Source organism: Xiphophorus maculatus, chromosome 20 (assembly GCF_002775205.1).
Source record: "Xiphophorus maculatus strain JP 163 A chromosome 20, X_maculatus-5.0-male, whole genome shotgun sequence".
NCBI lineage: Eukaryota > Metazoa > Chordata > Actinopteri > Cyprinodontiformes > Poeciliidae > Xiphophorus > Xiphophorus maculatus.
Window position 1 is genome coordinate 6040783 of NC_036462.1, and position 22974 is coordinate 6063756.

Genomic DNA, 22974 nt, shown 5'->3' on the forward strand with positions numbered 1-22974 from the left:
TGTTGATGTGCAAATAAAAAATATTTAAATCTGTGACGGCTTTTGTGTTTTCTTTTTTAAGCTCATTAGCAGACGAAATGGGAGAGTATTTTGGCTCACTGCGGCGCTAATCGTTATTTCGTTGCTGTGAGGGTAAAACGGCTCTTTGACTGAAAAGCTAGAATTCATTTCTGTTTAGAAATGAGATTTTTCTAATCTGGTTTGCTGTTTAATGTGAATCGGTTCTGCATTAATAAACTGAATGAAAGTTTTCCTCTTACAAAGTCCAACATGGACAAATGTCCAAATGAAAAACCTGAACTTTGACAACCTGAAGGAAGGAAGTGTAACCGGGTGATTTTACTCATAAAACAGACCTAAGGCAGAAGTAGCTGGAAATTCCCACCCGTATTGGGTCCATGAACACACTATGCCCCGTTCCCCCACCTTCACTGCTGGGTTGCAGCGTTGCCTGGCGCATTAGTATATATGGCTGCTCCAGTCAGAGGTTGCAAAGGTCAAACTGGGTGTTGGTTCTGTATCCATCAGGTTGACTGGAACAAGCTCTGGGTTATTGTTCTGTCTGATGTGATTTTATTGTTGGTGGATTGTCTCTACAGCGGTCTGAATCTACCTTTAATGCAGTTGTCACCAATTAAGGTGCCTGTTTATTCTACCTCATATGGGTTTTAGTAGTGCTGGCAGGCATCTTATTAATTGTCTTTTTGTGTGTGTTACAGATTGGTGCTGTTGCCTATTATGCTCTCATGTTCTTGGTATTTTCTGCCCTCAGGCAGTAGTTTGGTTTACGCTCATATTCTGTTAGGTGATGCTGTTGGTGTTATTGCACCTTCATGGTGCCAGAACTACAGTTTGATAGCAGCTTTTTACAGATGTGCTTACTCAGGGCAGCTCTTTAGGGCTGTGATATATGTTATTTGGGATTTACATTTTCTTTTTTGTCATCCTTGTTACTTAACGTTATTTTGTGTTTCTACTAATTTGGGTTGCAGTGGTTTTCAATCTCAGATTCCTCCTAATTTCTCTCCTAGATTGCTGTGCTTTATTGGTTTTTTAAAATAGAAGAATAAAGTCTATTTTTAATATTGTAAATCAAATATATTTTGTACACACCTTCTGTTTTGTCATTTGAAGCCAGACCTACCTGACTCTCCCAGTTCTCCCAGTTGGCCACAAGGCCACGTTGTCTGTCACAATCCTGGTTCTTCCCCGTGTTACAGAAGAAAAATCTGAAACTTTTTCTGCAGTTTTGGTTCCTTTGTGTGTCTGAGATGATGAATCCTGCTCTTGGTCCTGTTTTGTGTCGTAATCTCTGGTATGAAACTCTGTCACTGCTTTAGTTACCGGCAGACCAAAGGAGACGCCTCGGGGCATTTGGGGCATTTGTCTATTTTAGTCTGGCATTGCATAACCTGAACATTAAAAACTGGCTGCGGTGAAAAGCAGAGGAACCCAACCGGTCGGTGGGAATGTTTTTTACAGACGTAATCGGTTTGTAAAGCTGAACTCCTGCTTGCTGCCTCACAGGCTGGCAGGTTGTCGGGTCAAATCCCAGCCTGGCCTGAGTTTCTCTCCATGTTGGCTGAAATGGACCAGATGAGTTTCAGTGGCTTACAAAGGTTTTCACACCCTTGAACCAGAACCAGAAATATTTGACTGGAATTCAAAGTCCAAAGCAAAAATGGTTTACAAAAGTTTTCACTTTCATTCTCCAGGCTTCGACTCCAACAGGTTTTCTCCAACTTCGTCCTGAATGTGACTCCATCCATCTTTCATCAACTTTGACCAACTTCCCTGCTGGAGAGAAGCAGCCCAGAGCATGATGCTGCCACCGCCGTACAGTGGGGATGGTGTTCAGTGATGTTCAGTTCTCACAGCTTTGGTCGAACACCAGGTTCCAAATTATTATGCAAATTGGATTCAAGTGTGATAAAGATTTAATGTTTGTTCCATCAAACTCATAGATGGTTTTGTGTCTCAGGACTCTTTGGATCTCTGTGATTCATCTGATTAGTTCACCAGGTGAGCTCAACTAAAGCATGTTCCACATTATCAATCAGGCTTCAAGCAATATGTGAAAGAGAAAAGGTCTCTGCTGACCCGTCAGCGCAGTGGACAAGGAATGAAAACATTAGATATTTAACGAACACTGAACACGATCATCGTACTCTGAAGAGATTTGTGGCCGATTCCGATGAAGGAACAATGAGGAAAGTTTCTGTTATACATTCACGGGGTTCAGAGAGCAGCTGCTGAAATGCCTTTACAAAGCAGCAAACAGTGAAGCTGCTGGTTCTGGAGTCCCACCAACCCGAAGCTGTCGGCTCCTCCAGAGGCTTGATGTGACACATAAACCGACTGTTGGGCCACTGACCAGGTCAGTCAGGGATCCAGACGAGCATCAAGACTCATTTTCAAACAGTGATGAATGCTGAGCCACCCTGGATGGTCCAGATGGACGGAACCACGGCCCAAAATGGCTGCTACGTCAGCAGGAGGTGGTGGAGTCACGCTTTGGGGAGAGAGCTGGTCGGCCCTGTTTGGGCCCCTGAAGGGGTGAAAATAACCTCAGCAAAGTAAACAGACTGACTGACTGATCACTTTCTTTCATGGTACAGAAAGAAGAGCCGGACCTTCTGTAGCAAAATCATCTCGAAGCGTGATGATGCTCCGTCTCATGCTGCCAGGAAACCTCTGTTCATTGGCTGATGTGGACATAAAGACAGAAGCGCCACGCTGCCCTGACTCAAACCTAAAGGAGTTAGGGTTGAGTCTAAATCCTTTAACTCAACCTTAACTCCTTTAGGTTTGAGTTAAACTCAACTTAGTTTAAGGTTTATGGAGTCATAAACTGCCTCTGGAGTTTATGATGGAGGGACCAACTCTGGGACACGACTGACATCCTGCAAACAAATTCAAGCAGAAACAAACAAACTCAATGGAAGAAATAACACAACACTGAAAACTCTTTATTTTTCTCTGTTCTGCATGTAATGAAGACTTGAATTAAACGCCATTTTAACCAAAAGTTTGGAATGAGCTTCTGACCCAGAAGCTCCAAAGCGTCCGGTCCGTAACCCATAAACACGCGGTCGGATCCCGGTCAGAAAGACGCCTTTAGTTCAGCGTCCATGAGATGATATTCAGAAAAGATTCTTTTATTAATTGATTGTTAATAATAAACACTTTGCATAAAGGCTGTAATGTCTGTGCATGTGCACCAGTAAAGGGTGTGAATTATAACCTACCAAAATGACCGACGGGCTTCAAATTTTCCCGTCATTTAAAAAAATAACTGGTCAAATATTCCGTTAACGTGACCTCTGGGTCGCTCAGTGGCATTTAGGTTTGTTACGCCCAGCAGCGCCCCCTCCAGGACAGGAAGTGGAACAGAAAAGTCACTAGATTTGTCATTTGTTGTTTATTTTCTGATTAAAGTCACTAAATACAGCAATAAAGTTTTTAAGGAACCAGTTCTTCATGCCCCTCAGAGCGTAGCCACGCCCCCATTGCGTAGCCACGCCCACTTTTCTGGATTTATCCAGGGTTGGATTAAGCAGTCAGTTGCACCTTACAGAGCCAGAACTGCTGCAGAACAGAAACTTCCAACCAGACAGATTCATTTAGAAGAATTTATTTTGTACAGTAAAACAGTTTATGTCAGACTTTCTGAAGACAAACAATGAATTTACAGACGCAGAACGTTGTGAAGCCTGAGGCCGACCCAGAGATGAGCGTCAGCATGGAGTATCTTACAGAGATAATGCAACTCAGACAGCATGTAGCCACCGCCGCTGCTGCTGGAGGCGGTGGAAGTCAATAAACTCTGAGCAGGGTGCGTTCAAGAACACTCAGAAAACAACTATCACAGGTTTTCATTGACAACTGGTTGAAAAAAAGGCATTTTTGACTGAAATCATCGTATATATGTCTGAAAACATGCCGTGTGTTTATCAGTTGCCCCCTGAGGGGCAGAGTTAGAGGGTGATAAGCTCTGTGGGGCTTTGAACGCACCCTTCTCTTGTTCAGGTCTGGGTCGGGGTGCGCTTGTTTTCCGTTACTTAGGAGGCCTGTAGGCGATTTTCCTGCTCTTCAGCACCATCCATCGGTGTCGCTTCAAGTAGTAGACCAGAGGGATGAGGATGGCAGAGCCCATCAGCAGCTGGAGGGACAAACGTCACGAACGTTACGATAAAACGTCAGGAATGTTACAATAAAACGTCACGAACGTTACGATAAAACGTCAGGAATGTTACAATAAAACATCACGAACGCTACGATAAAACGTCAGGAATGTTACAATAAAACATCACGAACGCTACGATAAAACGTCACAAACGCTACAATAGAAAGTTGAGAAAGTCACGGTAAAACGTCGGGAACGTTAGGGTAAGATCTGGACTAATGCTCATTTTCTTTCTCTGGACAGAAGAACTTTGGTTCTACAGTATTTAGATCATCAGGTTGAATTTTGTTGTTCTGTTTGGTCGAGTTATTCTAGGAACGTCTGGATAAACTGCAGGTATTTCAGAATAAAGCTGAAACTCTGATGTCGTTTCAGAGCAGATTTAATTTTAAGCGTGGATGCTGTGATGAGAGCAGCAGGCAGCCGCCTTCTGCCTTTCCATGGAATCTAAACTTCACATCAATGTTCAGTGATTGTTGTCCTCCATTAGAAAAGCTGTGATATCAGACCGGTCTCTGTTGCTACGGATACGGTTGCTTTTGCATCACCGCTGCCTCAAACTAACAAACACAGCTGCAGTTATTTCACTGAACATGTTGCTTTCTGTAAATACATGAACTCCTAATTAAAAAGAACCTTAAAAATCTGCAACAGATAATCAAATAATACTGAATTGATGAAATTGGGGAATTTATACTCTAAGTGAAGATAAATTATTTTTAAATAATCTTTGAAATCGCTGAAATTTAGTTTTAATTTTGTCTTTTAAAGTATTCAGCAATGTTCTGTTTCTAATGTTAGTAAAATGTTAGAATTTGAATTTTGTGTTTTGATTTTGTTCGTGTCTTAATGTTAGTAAAATGTTTGTGGTGTTTATCCAGGTGGAAGGTAGCCCCCTGCCTACCTTCAGGCCCATGCGTTTGCGCTGGTCGTGCTCCGGCTCGGCTGCCCACCTCAGGAAGGTACAAACGTCTTTGGCCACCTGGCTCATGGTGGCCGGGGTTCCTGCAACCAGACACAGCCAATCAGACGCGGCCTCCTGCATCGCGGCGGCCAATCGGGCGCCACCTACCGTCCTCGTACTCCAGGATCTCGTTGTAGAGGGGCGGCGCCATGCCGATGGCCTGGCCGGGGAAGTAGGGATTGTAGTAGAGTCCTTCTCTCAGCGAGACGCCTGCAGGCGGCTCGCAGTAACCCGTCAGCAGGCTGAAGATGTAGTCCTCTCCGCCGTGCCTGTAGGGGGCGCCGCACAAACAGCCAGCATGTTCATCAGTGCTGCAGCTAGCCATTAGCTTAGCAATCGATTATTCTGACAATTAATCAGATTAAAAAATATTGGCACTTTCTGCAGATTCTTCATTTCACCACTTAAGCTAATTTTATACAATATTAGAAAAGTTACTGCAACCAATTAAATGGTTAATCTGATTAATGACAGGGATGCTGTGAATTAATCAGATTGATTAAAAAATGGACAGACAATCAGGTTTAACACATCATTTCTCACGTCTTTAATTCTTCTGTATTTATCATTATTTGTTTGTTTTTTCTTCATAGCAGCTTAGTGTTGCTTCATGTGTGAATATCTGTTGTTTTATCTACAACAGTAAAATCTTCTCAGGGTTCTTCCTGAGAGACGATTCAGAAATGACTAAGAAACGGAGGATCAGCTGACAGAGAATCAGAACAGGAGCCTGAGAGACCATCACACATTAAAATAAATTTAACCGTTAAAAGTTATAAATGAATGCAGGACTAAAATGCTCAGTTTGACTGTCCCAATAAACATCAAAAAATCAATTCCTTTTTAAAAATAAACATTTTATTGCCTAGATGAGGCTTTCAGCTGGACTGAAAGGCCTCAATATAGGCCTTTCAATCAATAACTATCTGATAAGCAGAGCTGATATTAGCGGCTGATGGTTTCAGTGAGTGTTGGAGGAAGTACCTGGCGTTGACGATGTAGCTGAGGTCGGGGGGCAGCGCCCCGTTGTTGGCGGCCCGGGCGGCCTCAGGGTTTGGGTACGGCTTGGGGAAATAGTCCGAAAGCTTTCCTGGCCTGGTGAACATCTCACCGCTCTCATCAGGGCCGTCCACCACCTCCACCTGCACGGTGAATGGAGCTACATGAGCCGGCGCTGCCCCCTGGTGGCAGGAGGAGCCGGCTGCTGCTGCGGCCTCACCTCTTCGGCGATGGCCTTGACCTCGTCCTCAGTGTGCGACACGCCCACCAGGTTCCTGAAGGCCATGTACTCCATGCTGTGGCAGGCTGAGCACACCTGCTTATACACCTGGTAACCACGGCGAATGCTGCAGCCAATCAGAAACACTCAGGATGAGAGCAGAAACAACAGGCTCTTTCCTGGTCAAACGTTGTGGTATCATAATAAAGTCCAAAAAACAAAAAGTGCCAGCGTAGTTTCTCAGGAGGAGGCTTTCGATTCACTCAAAATAAAAAGCACTCGTGGAGAGTTTTCTGGTTTCAAAATGAGTTTTTTATTTACTTATAAAAATAACAGAAATCTTGGGCGCGCCGTGGTGGCGTAGCGGTTAGCGCGACCCACGTTTGGAGGCCTTGAGTCCTCGGCGCGGCCGGCGCAGGTTCGACTCCCAGACCCGGCGATATTTGCCGCATGTCTTCCCCCCCTCTCCTTACCCCCTTCCTGTCAGCCTACTGTCATATAAGGGACACTAGAGCCCACAAAAGGCCCTGGAGGGGTAAAAAAAAATTGAATAAAAAAACAGAAATCTTTTCCGAGTTGACTTCATACAAAAAGTCGAAATATAAACGTTAATTCTGTGGTAGAGAAACAGTTTCACTCCTTCACCAAACAATCAGATCAACCACAGCAGGAGGCTGACTGACGAGGTCTGAGCACAACAAACCAACAACAACAGAACCACCAGGCGCATAATCTTGGACCTGGAACATTAATAGTTTAACAAAAAGTAAATTCATCTAATTCTTAATAGGCTCTAACAAACATAAAAATGAACCAACAAACCTTCAAATGGTTCAGAAAGTGCAACTATTTATAATCATGCAAAATAAATAACAAAGCATAGAACTAGACTGAATAGATCTACACTTATAGATCAGGAATATTAACACTGATATCTGATCTACAATATTTTTATCAATATCAGATATTAACATCAGATTGGTGCATCTGTAATATATCAATATCTACGTCTGATTATTTTAGTTATCAATTAATCTATTGATTATTCTGGATATTAATCAGATACATAAAGGCTCATTCTGCTGATTTTTCACTTAAGCATTTTTTACACAATATTAGAAACATTTGCTGACTGTTTTTAGATAAAGTGGTTAATATTGAAAAAGCAAAGGAGATTTAAAACCAAAGCTACAGGAGTTTTCTGTGAAACAAAATTACACAAAAGGTTTTTTATCTTAAATGCAAAATGTTTATATTCTGTTCAGTTTTGGTTTCATTTCTGCTCTGACTGTTGGTTTCATATGGATAACGATCAATCGATCAATCGATCGGTCAATGACTCGCCTGCCGTGGTCCAGGGAGGACAGCGGCCCCGAGTGGCTCCAGGGGTACGATGGGGGGTGGAGCTCCAGCTCAGACGCCTTCACTGATTGGTGGAGCATCAGAGCGAGCCCCGCGCCGCCGCCGGCAACCACGCCCAGCGTTGTCAAGGCAACCTTCTTCTTACCCAACAGACTGGTGAAAGACATGTTGGCCTAAAGAGAGAAGAATAACAGATTCACACACACATTTTATTTTCAGAAACAAGGAAAACTACGACCTATTGGGCTCTTTGCAGCTCAGCTTCCGTGTTCTGGGAAAAGCGGCTCGGTCGTTTCCAGTCTATTGAAAATGGCGTTTTACACTCGGTGTTTGCAGGGCTTGGCCAAGGTAACAATTAATGATGAACATCGATCTGAAGCCCCAACAAGTAGCTGGAGAAAGGTTTTAAGATGTTCGCCTCGTTAGACATTCACAGATAGGAAGGTGAGTTTTACTTTCTTTAAACTTTGTGGCTAACATTAGCTTTAGCTTATGCTAGTAGGCAATATTCTCGGACATTTGTCTTGTAAAAATGTGCTATTTATGTATCTAAAGACAATGTCTTTACCTTATTTTGTACTTATTGTCAAGTATATTACGTGGTTTATTGTTGTTAGTATCAGAGACCAAGTAACGGGGATTTTACGGTTCAGGCTTTTTGCTTCTGAAGCCTGAGGAACAACAAGCCCATAGCTTAACAGTAGAGCAGCTCTGGTGTCGGAGTTCTAGTTCAGCTGACGGTTCAGGTTCAGAGTTGTTGCTTTTAGAAAAATATGGCCGTGTTCCTTAAGGTCTCCGTGTTATTTCAATTTATTAGTTTTGCATGCTTCTTGTGAAGAGCTCAAAGAGGACGGTGTTTACAGCAGTGTGTACAGGCGGATCAGTTTCTCGGTTGAATACAAAAGTGGTTCCATGGAAATAACACAGGAGGCTCCTTCATTTCCCATCCGTCTGCCCCCGGTAGTTTTAGGCTGGAGAAGTTGATCTGGAGTGAAGTGAAGGCTGCGAACGTTGCTGTGCAGCGTTAGCTTTAACTGGGAGCGACGGATATTTACAAGCCACCGTCTTCTTAATTCATTATCGCTGAGCAATCCATGAAAACTTAAAAGCCCATTATGTTTGGAAGACAATAATCCATCCATCATTTTCTAACACCCTTGTCCCCGGTGGGGTCAGGAGGAGCTGCTACCTCTCCAGCTAACGTTCCGGGCGAGAGGCGGGGTCACCTGGACGGGTCACCTGGACGGGTCAGTCTGTCGCAGGGAAGACAACAATGTGCATAGTATTTCTTTATTAGTGTTTGAAATACGACTTTGTCTTTTCTAGTTGTTATGGTAACTCAAACTGGAAACAAGAAAGCCGCATTTCACTCATGCGGATGTGACGTCAGCACCGTAGTGCAAAGAGCCCGTTTGTTGTGCTATAATTATAATCCAGGTAGAAATTATTAAAATGTGTAAAATATGGACATCAATCAATGAAACCTTTTACCAACAGCTGTAATAATGTTTACTATTTTAGAGTGATGATAGATTTTCTTCTGGTTAAATGATGATATTGAAACTTTTGGGAGAAACGTTAGAATTGAAACTTGATCTGAACTTGATAAGAATTAAACACGTTTATCTTTCAAAGTGACTAAAGATGATATTTGTCGCAACAAGTTGCCATCATAATGCAGCTTCAGACTGAACTGAAGAGGTTTTAAATATAGACAGAACACATGCAGATTTTAGCCGTTTTTCAGTTTATTACGGAACAATTACATTCAATTTCCATTGCAAAATATCCTAGAAGGACCAGCAATATTTTTTATTTATCTTTCTTATCAGGCCACTTTGTTGTTGTTTTTTTTTTGCTAAAGTTTTATATTCTTCTTCACTGTAAAACATAAAAGCAGTGATGAAATGGTGGTTCTGTAGTTGTGTCTCTGAACAGGTTTTATTCAGCAGATGGAGGATAAATAAAGATCTAAGCTTCACTGTAAAGTTGTTCACCTCTGATGTAGAATAATCTAAAGGCTGATTTAGGTCAATCTGTCAGTTTCCCTCTGGGTTCCTTATGAAACCGACCTTCAGTGTTTTTATAACCGGACAGGAGGAGAGCACATGACCTCTGACCCTCACCTCCAGCCAGATGGCTGGTTATGACCAGGATGGATCTTTACGGCTCATAACATTAGTTCTCAAATCAAAATAATACATTTTACAAACAAAAAAAAACTACTTTGGTTGATAGATTTAAGAGACACAAACAATCCCCTGAGACACGCCCCCCACAGAGATATAGCTCAGTAATATTCATATCGAACAATAATAGACCCTTTTCACAGTGACGTCAGACAATGGCCGCCATAACTCAAAACTGGGTATCTTTACTTCCGGTGTGATTTTGCCTTGGGAACCAAGCTGAAAACTTCCCGCATTCTCATAATCTTAAGGATATAATAAAAGGTAAGTTTAATAATAACAGCATTTAAGTGTTAGATAGCTGTTACTAATCATTGTAAATTCACCATTCTCTATCTGTGTATAAAATAAACAGCCTCCGATCGGAGAGTAAACCACCTAGCAGCAGCTTTAGCCACATTTAGGAAAAATATACTCTCTGTCAGCGCTGTAACGTTAGAGGTTCACTTTCTGTGTTTTATAAAACAGTGTTTACGTGCTAGATAACCGTTATAAGTCATTGTCAATTTACCATTCTCCAACTGTATTCAAAGGGACCAGCTTCCGATCATGAGTAAACCAGCTAGCAGCAGCTTTAGCCACAGTTAGGAAACATATACACCGCCGCCTGTCAGTGATGTAACGTTTAGAGGTTCATTTTCTGTATTAATGGAAAATAAAAACAAGACAAAAGCCACAAATAACAGTTGGGCTTGACGATATTTCTGTTTTTCCAGCAACAAAATGCGCATCTCCATGCACTGTTCATGTTTCTGTCACTGCTAACTGTCACAGAGTCTCTCCCAAAGACGCAAAGAAGGAATAAAAATAAATACACAAGAAAATATTAATGTGCAATGATTTGGATAAATAACTTTAATCTGATTACTGGATTTGAAATACGAACTCGTTAGATTATTCGTTACCGAAAAAGTGGTCCGATTAAAGACATTACAAAGCAGCGGCGGCACCGGACATCTCTGCTTATAACAAACAAATCCCTATTTTATGGGATGAGTGGCAACTCCAGTCTATAATTTAATAATCTGATCAAGATTAGAGCCTAAAACGTTATAGTTCAAAAACAGTAAAAAGTTCTGGTTAAGGAACAGTTATGTCACGTAGTTAGCTAGCTAACAAAATTCACTAATGCTAAGCTAACGGTTACGCAAAACAAAAATACCTACCTTCATAGTCAAACAGGTATTGTTCGGTGAAGAATTTGTAGCCTTTGTCTAATTTAGATTTTTTTGTCAGAGAGAACTGGTTTGCAAATCGTGATATATCTTCAAATCTTATTTTAGGCAAATGTTTTAGAGACTGTGTAAACTCCATGCTCCGGTGATCTGTCTGATCAACATATGCTGTCAGATTTATACATCTCTCTCTCTCTCTCTCTCTCTCTCTCTCTCTCTCTCTCTCTCTCTCTCTCTCTCTCTCTATATATATATATATATATATATATATATATATATATATATATATATATATATATATATATATATATGAAATAGACAACTTTATCATTACTTACTATGTACACCGGAACTAAGGATACACAGCTTCGAGCCAAAACGGAAGTTGTGTGACGTCATGTGAAAAGGGTCTATAATCCCGCAGGAACCGGCTTCTTCTCCACCGGAAGTTCTTATCAGCCTTTCCGATGCTAACTCGTTAGCTCTAACGCCTGAATGCCGCTGTTTTTAAGCTCCAGAGGCAGATAGTGGCCTTTATCTGAACTGAAACAAACACACCGGTAGCTTCTGCGGACACACGGAGCAGAAGATTTGTCTCCTGATGGATTTATGCTCCTGTTTTTAGGAAGAATCTGTTCCAGTCCAGACCTGCATGTGCTAACAGTCCGACACGACTCTGGCTGCCTTGACTAACGGTAGGAACAGCTGCTTTGCGGCATTTAGACAAAAAACTGCAAACACAGTCCCTATTATTTTAACTTCTGACTGACTAAGCACCACAAATAAAAAGAGTCAGCCCAATAAGACAGCCTGAAATCCGGGGGAAGACAAGTGACCTTGTCTGCCAGTCCGCCGCTAGCCGGTGAGCTAATGATGGTTCGCTGGGAGGACGCCTGACAAGCATAACTTTATAATGAAAACACTCTTAAAAACATCCGACCTTCAGAAAGGCTGATATTAGGCCCATGTATCGATCTACCTTGGAAGTCTTGAGAGGATTCCCCGTAATGAGGAGAGCTCTCCCAGTCCCGGAGAGCGCCACGACCCGAAGCGCCGCCATCTTCCGAGTTCTCTATGGAGGAACCAGCAAGCCGGAGACGAGGCACAAACTGAGCGCTTCCGGGAGGGTTCTTCAAAATAAAAGACCGCAGCGTGACTTCATCTGGTTGACACGATTGTTTGTCAAAATAAAACCAGTTAAAGTCAGTGGAGCTTGTTAGGATTAACTATATGGAACCACATGTAGCTCTGGGCTAAAGTCATAAAAAGACTGTGGCCCAGAATGATGAAGGCCTAAAAAATAAAAAAAAACTGTAGCTCCTGCAGTTCTTTCTTGCTATATTTCTTCTTCATGTGATTTTTATGCAACAAGAGCCTCAGTCACAGGCATCAGCATTAACAACTCTGGAGAAAATTGATTGTGTAAGTTATAATTCATTTCCTTCTAGGGATAACACATTTATTAGTGAGTCTTTGCAAACAATTTACAAAAAGAATAGTATTGTTGCAAATTATTTTTATAGCTACATTCAAAGTACCGAACTCTGCAAACAATTTGTGTCCAAGCTCATTTCATAAATTTTAAATATGTTTGTCTTGTGCTAGTCAGTGCCTGTCCTACTTAGAAGCTAACTTTATACTTTTTTCTTTGAGTCCAGATTCTACAACGGAACTCCCATGAAATTATAATAAATTAATGAATTAATTTAAGGAGTATTTACTTTTATATGGATGGTTTAAAAAAAGAAACAAAACCCCATTATTGATTTTTATTTAATTGGCATTATTAGCTCTTCCTATGGGAAAGAACAATCCATTCATCTACTATAATATTAACCTATTTGCAGATAAATGTAAGCTTAATATTTATTAACTTTATACTGTGATGGACGGTCAATTAAGTTATTGTTGACTCGAAACAATCTCAATTGAATAAACTTTTACTTTGAAGATAACTAAACCGGAAATGCCACGCATTATGGTTTTTAATTCAACTTTACGCAAATCTTACAAAACCTATTTACACAACTTATTTATTTTGTCCTTTAGTTGTTTGATAATATGTGATAAATAATAAATACATAATTAATTTTTTTTTCTTAATCTCCTGTTGTTTTTATGTTGATTTTAACTAAAAATGAAAACCTTTAATCTGGTCTGTTGGCGAACTTCTCAAACCATCTTCCGTCAGAATAAAGTAAATTTAATGTGATCCCGTTTAAAACAGTTATTCAGCTTGGCTGCGCTTCCTCCTTTCAGCGCATCGCTAATCTGAAACAAAGTCATGATATTGAATGAATGAAGTATCAACATGAAGAATATCTATTTTAAATAGCAGAAAAAATACAAAATGGAGTTTATACTTGTAAAAAAAATTATGCAAAGCATAAAAAGTAGCATAACAATTATTTTTTCGTTCTGGATCCAATACCTGACAGTTTCTGAGTTACATGTTTCTTCCTGTAAAACATAAGATATGAATAATATCAGGCTCTTCTTGTTCTCATGCAGACCTGGAAAATCATCACATCCGGTTTCAATGGCTCCTACATTTCCCATAAATTCAAATTATCCCAGTGATCAATACACATTACACAGTACATTAATATAGAGGAAAATGTTCATCAGTTTCTGCGCATTAATATGAACAGGAGGAATATTTAACTGGAGTGTTTTACCTGTTTTCTCCACAAGATGGCAGCATAGTGCCATAAAAATCACCGATTGAAATTAATTTTTACTTTACAGGATTTTTGTTTTTTTGCTTAAAACCAACAATAATCAGACTTTATATTCATAATTCTACAGGCAGCAATAATGTCTGTCCATATGTTTGCAAAGCTAGACACCGATATAATGTTTAACAATAAAACCATCCAGATTTAGTTAGAAGGAACGAATCCCTCCATGATGTGAACCGTCTGAAACATTTCATCATTTGAAACAGAAGAGAAGCAGACCGACAGAAACAGGCTGTGGATTTTTAACACGCTTTGAATAAAGCAGCAGCTATAATAACGTTTTCATCAGCCTTGATTTCCTCTGAAGCTGTGGGACGAAAAGAGAGAAAAGGAAAAACACAGAAATTTACGGACTGGTTATTACTCTGATTTCCAGAAAAGGAACCAAAAATCTCTAAAAGCCATCAAATGGATCAAAAAGCTACAGAAAGACTTCAATTAAAGGATCAGAAAAATTTCAGATTTTAATCATTTAATAAATTAAAATGTCATTCGGTAAATAATGACACTTCATGGCCAACATCTCAAGTTTCATGGAGCTATAACTTTTCTCAGCAGCATGCAAACTGTGATTGGCATATGCAATTGGTCGTACTCGGCCACTCTGCTCCTGAGACAACACGGCTCCCAGCCCACAGTGGTTGGCGTTGACCTCTAAAATAAAAGGCAGTGAAAAATCAGCAAAAGCAAGAGTGGGAGCACTTACAAGCTTGACCTTGAGCTCCTGGAAGCTCCTTTCACAGTCTTCTGAACACACTCCTCCCAATAATTTCCCTCGTCCTCGACACGTCTTTGGCCCAGCATGTTCTGAAACAAGACGATGAAGCGGGCCAGCCAGTTGAGGGAATCCCTATACAAACCTCCAACAATAATTGGCAAACCACAGGAATGACCACAGCTCATCCTCTGAGATGAGATGTCCCAGGTACTGAACCTGCTTTCTTAAAGAAGTCATATTTTTCCAACTTGACCTTCAATCCCTCTTGTTTCAGGCGACTTAACACCACTTCCAGCCGTGCCAGGTTCTGATCAACACTGGAAGAGAACACAACAATATCATCCAGGTCTAATAAAAGATTGACTGACCATGCTGAGCCCCAAACATCCTCTCCATCAACCGTTGAAAAGTTCCTGGTGCATTGCACAACCCAAATGCCATCCGGTTGAGGCCAAACGACGTGCAGAAGGCTGTTTTTGGGGAATTATTCTCTGCAACTGGAACCTGGTTATAGCCACAAGTGAGGTCCATGTTGTGAACCCGATAGGGAGTCCAATGTTTCTTCTATTCGGGGCAGTAGGAAAGCATCCTTTCTGGTCTTTTTATTGAGCTGTCTGTAGTCCACACAAAGGTGAAGACTGCCATCCTTCTTTCAGACCAGGACAAATGGCGATGCATAAGGGCTACTGCTCTCTCGGATAACCTGGGTTGCCAGCAGCTGGTTAATATGAGACTTAACTGCCTCATATTCAGATGGAGGGATACGCCGGTACCTCTGCCGCACAGGAACATTGTCTAACAATGGGATGTTATGCTTGATTAAGTTGGTAACATCAAGGTTGCCATCAAAAATAATTTCCCTGCTGGGATGAATAAAGTAATTCTATTCTATTCTAAAAAGCAGAGAACACAGACTCGTACTTCAGCAACAAGGTTCTCACTTTATGCTGCTTTTCTCTATCCAGTATAGAGAGATTAATTGATGTTATCTTCTCTCCAACTGAACCAGTCTCAGCAGTATGGGACCTGACTACAGCCACAACTTGCTCCTGTACACAAGGGACTTCCTGCAACTCTGACGGTAAGCTGACCACTTCTACGGGAGACAACACCCAGAGCACAACGGGGTCTTAGTGTGACTGTACACACCCCTACATTCACCACAGGAACATAAACAGCGCCCTGAAAAACCTGTCAAAGGGAAGGAGACACTAACAAACCCTCAGGTAAGCCAAACTTCACATCTATAGGCTCAATTAATGCTGCCCCAGCCTGTGCTAGCATGGCCGAACAAGTGGCAGGTATAAATTTAGTCGTGCCTGCAGGGACTACAACAGGTCTTCTACCACGAAGCTTTGCAACACTGGTTTGAATATGGCCTTTTTGAACCTCAGCCTGGTGACATAACTGAACGGCAGGAAGCCAGGAAGTGGAGGCCCCCAAAACAGAAGGGAGTTTAAACAAATCAGGGCCATAATGGTCAAATAGCTGAAGATAGAAGGCCTTTATTATATTCATCCCAATTATGCCTGGTATCTGAGGTAAACTGGCCTGACCTGGAGGGTCCCTAACAACAAGCATCCCTCTTCTGGGGATTACCACCCCACACACCTCAATATCAGGCTAACCCAAATAAGGAATACTCAAACCATTTGCAGCTCTCAACTCCAACCAATGGCATACCTTTAACTTATCTGGGAAATGCCTTTTAAAGAAGCTTTCTGAAATGGTAGAAACCATAGAACCAGTGTCCTGGATACACTGGACTGGAACTCCAGATAGTTTTATAGTAACTTGGGGGCAAGGTGCAATTAAACATTCCTTCACCTCATCTACTTGGGGACCCACTGAGCCTGAACCACCCCCTCCTAATGTCCGGCTCCTAACACTAGGGGGAGTTAGTTTTCCTGCACCTGAGAACTAGTGGTGGCTTGGACCTGAGGGGCACCACATGCAAAACGGCCACGAGCGGCACAATACCGGGCAATGTGGCCTGGTTGCTGACACTTGTGACAAATCACACTACTAGCACTGGGAGGCCTAGCCACAGGAGACTGCTGCATAGCTGCAAGGGATTGAGTAATCTGATCCAGCTGTTCCTGCTGTTTTTGTACAATTGCAGTAAGAGTAGCAAGTTGAGAGGCAACAGAACTGGAGGGAGAGTCAATTAGTGAAGGGGACCCACTGGCACTCTGTACAGCACAAAAAGAGGGGCCAACACTACTTTTACTTTCCACCCCACCTTCACGCTCCCATATAATGGCCTCAGCTCTAACCTCCAGTAATGTACACCTCGGATTATCACGAGCATAACGTTTCAGCTCTCTACGCAGGTCAGAATTACTAACATTTTGAATAAATTGATCATGAAGTAAGATGTCTGCATTTGCCATGGCATGGGGAGAATTAGATTTAACTTTGTCCATCAAGCAAAACAATGAATGAGAGAATTCCTGCAAAGATTCAACATCTAACTGTCTCTGTGAAAAGAAGTCCTCCTGTAATGAGACTGTTGGCAACCATACAGTTCTTTTAAAATGGTGAAACAGTTTCTGGATTCTCACGTTCAGCTGACGATCTATATTTAATTTCATCTCGAGCTTCACCTTCAAGATGGTGATGTGGAAAAATTACAGTTAGATTACACCTGCTAGTTGTATTGCTATATGTTTATTCTAAGTTCTGTATATTCCCACCAAGTTTTCGCTGTTTGGGTTACATGCACAAGGTTGGACATTGTTTTTCCCAGCTGCATGCGAACCAGTCTGTTTCCCTGCTTTGGATCCCTTATCCCTTTGTACAAAACTCATGTGTTGGCTCTGCCTGGCAGAGCTTTCCGTTCAGACTTGCTTCATTATTGACTGTCCTGTGAGCTCTCTGAGTTGTGCGCAATTCATGAATAAACCTGATTGAGTGATTTTACCTGGACAGTGCTTGGAAAGAGTTTTTTCCACGACAATGGTCAAAAATGAAAGCAGCCTGATCTGTGGGTCCAACATGGCGGACTCGCATGCTGGTGCGAACCTCTTCTATCCACTCCTCCACCCCAACACCATGAGTTCCTCTAAAGATTGGACACTTTCTCTCCCTTGGCAGGTAGATTATGCAGTCAGCTGTCCCATTGTTCATCGGTGATCCACTTGTACTCGGCCCAGCTTGTACATCATCCTGCTGATTTGAATTTGCTAGTGCAGAATCCCTCTCCTCCTGCAGGCGGCTCCTTTCGGCCTCCAACTGCTGGACTCGAGCACAGAGTTCCTGAAGTTCCTCAGCCATCGCACCGGGAACGTTGATCCTTATTCACAGCTGGAAATATCCAGCCAGGTCCCACGATGTGCCTACAGTGGAACTATTATGCTCTCACCCTCTAAGCACTCCCAAAAAATACAGCAATTAGACTCTCTACTAAAGCACCACTACCACAGAACCAACACTGTCAATATCAGGAGAGAAAAAAAACAAAACAAAACAAAAAACAAAACAAAAATATATATATATATATATATATATATATATATCTGTAATACCCAAAATGACAATAAAGCGTCTGCCGACAATAATAAAGCCATACAAGGTAAAATGAAAAACTGGTACCTTAATCAGCCACACTACCGGTACATTCAGACGCTGCAGCGGAAAGCCACTGAAATGCATCCTAAAAAGCAATTAGAAATCACGTCAGAGAAACTGCGGTATATTAATATTGTATATCGCTCTAATTGTGTGTATATTATTATTATTACTACTAATGTTAATAATATATCATTCTAAGTGAGTATCTGATCTCAGTAAAGCTTTTCTGTTTCTATTCAGGCAACCTTTCACCACAAACACCTTGTAGTCAGTCTGTAGCTGGTCTGTAAGTAGTCTGTAACTGGTCTATAGTCTGTCTGTAGTTGGTCTATAGTCTGTCTGTAGTCATCCTGTAGTTGGTCTATAGTCTGTCTGTAGTTGGTCTATAGTCTGTCTGTAGTTGGTCTATAGTCTGTCTGTAGTCATCCTGTAGTTGGTCTGTAACTGGTCCGTAGTCAGTCTGTAGCTGGTCTGTAGGTAGTCTGTAGTAGGACTGTAGTTGGTCTGTAGTCAGTCTGTAGTTACGGTTTCCTTCCAGAAGGAAACTTTTATTACTGTGATAACTGGAATAAGAACCACAAACTGTCTAATTTTCATCATATTTTCGTCTTTCTTTTGGTTTTCTTGCTCCAGGTTCGGTCAGTCTTTAGTTTCTTCCAACTCTGCCGCCCAATAAATCAGAAACTCGTCGTCTCTCACAGTCAGTCATCATAATCTCTTTTCCTTTCTGCTCCTGTTTTCCTGTCGTTTCTCCTTTCAGGTTTGGTTTATTGAGTCTCTTGTCCTTCATCACCTTCCCGGCTCTATGAGCCTTTCAGGTCCAGTAGCTTCCTGTCAGATCCTTCTGCTCCTCCACACAAAGTTTTTGGTTCTTTTCTTGCCGTCGGTTGAAACTTTAGTTCTGTAATATTTCATCTTCAAACAAATCAGAAAAGTGATGAGAGAAAAACAAACGGATTGAAGTCAGAATGTGACGCAGCTCCTCAGGAGCAAAACCCTTCAGAGAATCAAAGCAAACTAAAGTGTTTTAAAGTGAAATAATCTGCAAAAGTCAGAGTTTTTTTTTTTACTAAACTAAACAATGTTTTCACTCCAAAGGTTAAAGTGAAAACTTAACTCCAAGTGAATGTGTTAACTGGCCTAAATGGATCTTAAAAGATGAAAAATCTGAACAATGTGGAACTGATCTGCTTTAAAGGACGGGAGGAAATGAGCAATTTGTGCAGCTCAGTGTGGAGCGCAAAGAAAACATGAAACCCTAAACCTGCTGCTGCACTTCAGCTAAAAGAAACAAAAATTAATTTAAAATAAACATAAAACCTAATCTGATCTGAACTCCGTTGGCGTTTAGCTTTTTGTTTCCTGTCATTCTGAAGAGTTCTCATTCCTGATGCTCAGTTTGTGATTCATGTTTTTATTTCATGTTTTCATCTTTTTGATTGAAGTTATGGATCCATTAATAATTCGTTTCAGCCGTCCACAAACTGAAAGTCGATTTTTTCAATCCGTGATTTTTCTTCACAGCTGATGCCGTTTCACTGAAACGGTTTTTACTTTATGAAAATCCAAATAAAATCTACAACCGTACGAGCTAGCAAAGACGTTAGCATCCTAAAGCTAAAGGGATCTTTGTTTCTGGGAGGTCAGAGGTCATTCTGGTTGGACACAGAAAGCCGCTGACTCTGTGTTTATACAAGTGTCTGAAAAGTGACCCTGCAGATTAATTTCTGAGCCTTTGGCTGCTGGAGCTTCAGATCTCACAGCGATTAGACGTGGAAACCTCCCGGCTTTCCTTCATATCTGATGATCTCACAACAACAAGCCAGCTAATTGGATTTTAGAAACCGAGGAGGAGAATCAGAGCCACCACTCATATGGACAAAGTTCAAAAGTTTCTGGAAAGTTTAACAGAAACATTTTCATATTTTATTTCCAAGAAATAACAACATTTATGGATTATTAAGGATCTGCTGAATGCTTCTGTTATTAACAGAAACGTCCCAACTAAGTCTAAAAGTCCAAATCCTGCTGCAGGATTTGGACTGCTGCAGGTCCAAATCCTGCTGCAGTTTGTAAAATTCCCTGTCAGGCAACAGGAAGTCCTAACAGCTGACCTCCTGAGATGCGTTCAGGGACAACTCGTACATGGGAGCCTGTTAATCAAAACACCTCTGATATGATTTAATGTTTTTATTTTCTTCCACTTTCTGTCCCATGTCATTCCACAGAAAGTCATTCTCAGTTATTTTATTTAAGAATCCCTAAATACAGAAACAATCTAGTTTTTTTTCTGTCAGGTAAATGTTTAAGCTCCTAGCAGAAATCTTCTATAGGCTAACAAGCTGCTAATACATGCTAGCTATCAAGCTATTCTGGGTAAGTTTAAATTGGGTTGACTGTGAGAAACTGTACAGTTTTGGTCCTCTGAAATAAAATCTATTTGTTTTGTTCCTTTGTGTTGTGATAAAAGTCTTAGAGTTGATTCATAGTCCTAATTAAAGTCTGAAAGCTTGACTTTTTTCAGGTTTTATGAACCTGAAAAAAGGTTCATAAATTATTCCTAATTCTTTGAAAATAATCAAACAAAATTCCCAGTGAATTCTTTACTCTGAAGTCATGAAACAATAAAAATCAAATAAATCAAATAATTCTGTGTTCACTGCTGAAGAAACTACGATTCTATTTTTGTGTATCAAAATGAACCGAAGACTTTCGAAGTGAAGCTGAGCTCTGTGTGCTTTTTCTCCCCTGGTCATTAAAACTTCAGCCTGATGGATAAATAAAATGAAAATGACTTTTTAATCTGGTAAAAGGATGAACTGGGTCTCATAAAGCGGGTTTATTGAATTGGAGGGAAAGCAGTGAATGTGAGCCAGGTTTGAGAATCGGAACCGTTTCGGTTTTAACGTCCAGCCACACAGAAACGGGCCGTAAATCAGAGGCTTTAACACAAACTGCCGTGTTTCCTGATTTACAGCAGTGAAAATAAAGCTTTGAGTTTCTGGGAAAGTTTCACCTCGATTTTCTCCAGCTCTTCTGAATCGTCCACATTAAAGTTTTTCTCCTTTCATCGCATGAAATGAAACAATAGTTCAGATATTTGAAAATGTTGCTATTAGATGGAAAATCCAACAGTAATTGTTGCCTTCTGTTGGTAATTTAGGTTCTAAACTGATCAGGAGTACCTGGAATATTTGGTTGTTTCTCCAGGTTTTTAAACCGGTTTAGTTTCCACTCCAGGTTTCACTTCAGTATCGATCAAACCTGAGCTCCTTCATGGAGTCGCAGCTCAGCGTTTCCATCCAACACCAATCCACAGCCAACTTTTCAAATGATGCGAAAAACCAAAAACTACGGTGGCTCTGAGGTACAAACCACTTCAGCAAATTTTATTATTTTTATTAAACATTTTGAACAAGTGTACAATATCACGTGGCTTGTACATACATGAAGAAAACAAGTCTTACAGGCTTAAGGCACACATATAATTATGACAATAAAAAAATTAAAACAGGTAAAATAAAATTATAAATAAAAATTATCAGACATCAAACAGAGGGATAGCATAACGACAAAAACAATCCGGAAAAAAAACAGAGACACAGGGGCATTAGTTTTCAAATAAATTCACACACTGCACCATGCTTGTTTTTCATCAGTTTTAAGGTTCTGTAGTGATTTTTGTCCATTAAAAGGTTTTTAAAAGCTGAAAAGTCAGGATTTCTATTTCCCCATTTACAGGAGTGGATGAAGAATTTCGGTGGCAAGGCTCCGGGGGTGGATGAGATCCGCCCGGAGTTCCTTAAGGCTCTGGATGTTGTAGGGTTGTGTTGGCTGACGCGACTCTGCAATATCGCATGGACATCGGGGGCAGTTCCCCTGGATTGGCAGACTGGGGTGGTGGTCCCCCTGTTCAAAAAGGGGGACCGGAGGATGTGCTCCAATTATAGAGGGGTCACACTCTTAAGCCTCCCTGGCAAGGCCTATTCAGGGGTCCTGGAGAGGAGGGTCCGTCGGATAGTCGAACCTCGGATTCAGGAAGAGCAGTGTGGTTTTCATCCTGGTCGTGGAACACTGGACCAGCTCTACACCCTCAGCAGGGTCCTGGAGGGTGCATGGGAGTTCGCCCAACCAGTCTACATGTGTTTTGTGGACTTGGAGAAGGCGTTCGACCGTGTCCCTCGGGGAGCCCTGTGGGGGGTTCTCCGGGAGTATGGGGTACCGGGCCCTTTGATACGGGCTGTCAGGTCCCTGTATGACCGGTGTCAGAGTCTGGTCCGCATTGCCGGCAGTAAGTCGGGCTCGTTTCCGGTGAGAGTTGGACTCCGCCAGGGCTGCCCTTTGTCACCGATTCTGTTCATCACTTTCATGGACAGAATTTCTAGGCGCAGCCAAGGTGTTGAGGGGATCCGATTTGGTGGCCTTAGGATCTCATCTCTGCTTTTCGCAGACGATGTGGTCCTTTTGGCTTCATCAGATCGTGATCTGCGGCTCTCGCTGGAGCGGTTCGCAGCAGAGTGTGAAGCGGCCGGGATGAGGATCAGTGCCTCCAAATCCGAGGCCATGGTCTTGAGCCGGAAAAGGGTAGAGTGCCTTCTCCGGGTCAGGGGGGGTGTCCTGCCCCAAGTGGAGGAGTTCAAGTATCTCAGGATCTTGTTCGCGAATGGGGGAAGAAGGGAGCGGGAGATCAACAGGCGGATTGGCGCAGCGTCTGCCGTCAAGCGGGCGCTGTACCGGTCCGTCGTGGTGAAGAAAGAGCTGAGCCAAAAAGCGAAGCTCTCGATTTACCGGTCGATCTACGTTCCCACCCTCATCTATAGTCATGAGCTTTGGGTCATGACCGAAAG

General features: G+C 41.7%; 1 protein-coding gene across 1 annotated transcript; it reads right to left on the reverse strand.

Moving 5' to 3' along the window:
- Positions 1-3618: 3618 nt before the first annotated feature.
- Positions 3619-12182, reverse strand: LOC102232929 (cytochrome c1, heme protein, mitochondrial). The gene is made up of 7 exons (XM_005814147.2): positions 12075-12182; positions 7714-7904; positions 6370-6496; positions 6135-6292; positions 5259-5419; positions 5091-5191; positions 3619-4162 (listed from the first exon to the last, which is right to left on the reverse strand). The coding sequence occupies exons 1-7, from the start codon at positions 12153-12155 to the stop codon at positions 4058-4060; spliced, it is 924 nt and encodes a 307-aa protein (XP_005814204.1). The 5' UTR covers positions 12156-12182; the 3' UTR covers positions 3619-4057.
- Between the last annotated feature and the right edge of the window lie 10792 nt (positions 12183-22974).

Bases quoted from the DNA above. Each gene is read 5' to 3' on its own strand.
- LOC102232929 (XM_005814147.2), bottom strand. From the start codon at position 12,155: ATGGCGGCGCTTCGGGTCGTGGCGCTCTCCGGGACTGGGAGAGCTCTC. The intron at 6,497-7,713 runs GCGAGTCATTGA...GATTGGCTGCAG, and splicing joins TCCTCCCTGGACCACGGCAG to CATTCGCCGTGGTTACCAGG. The intron at 6,293-6,369 runs GTGAGGCCGCAG...TTCACCGTGCAG, and splicing joins TCAAGGCCATCGCCGAAGAG to GTGGAGGTGGTGGACGGCCC.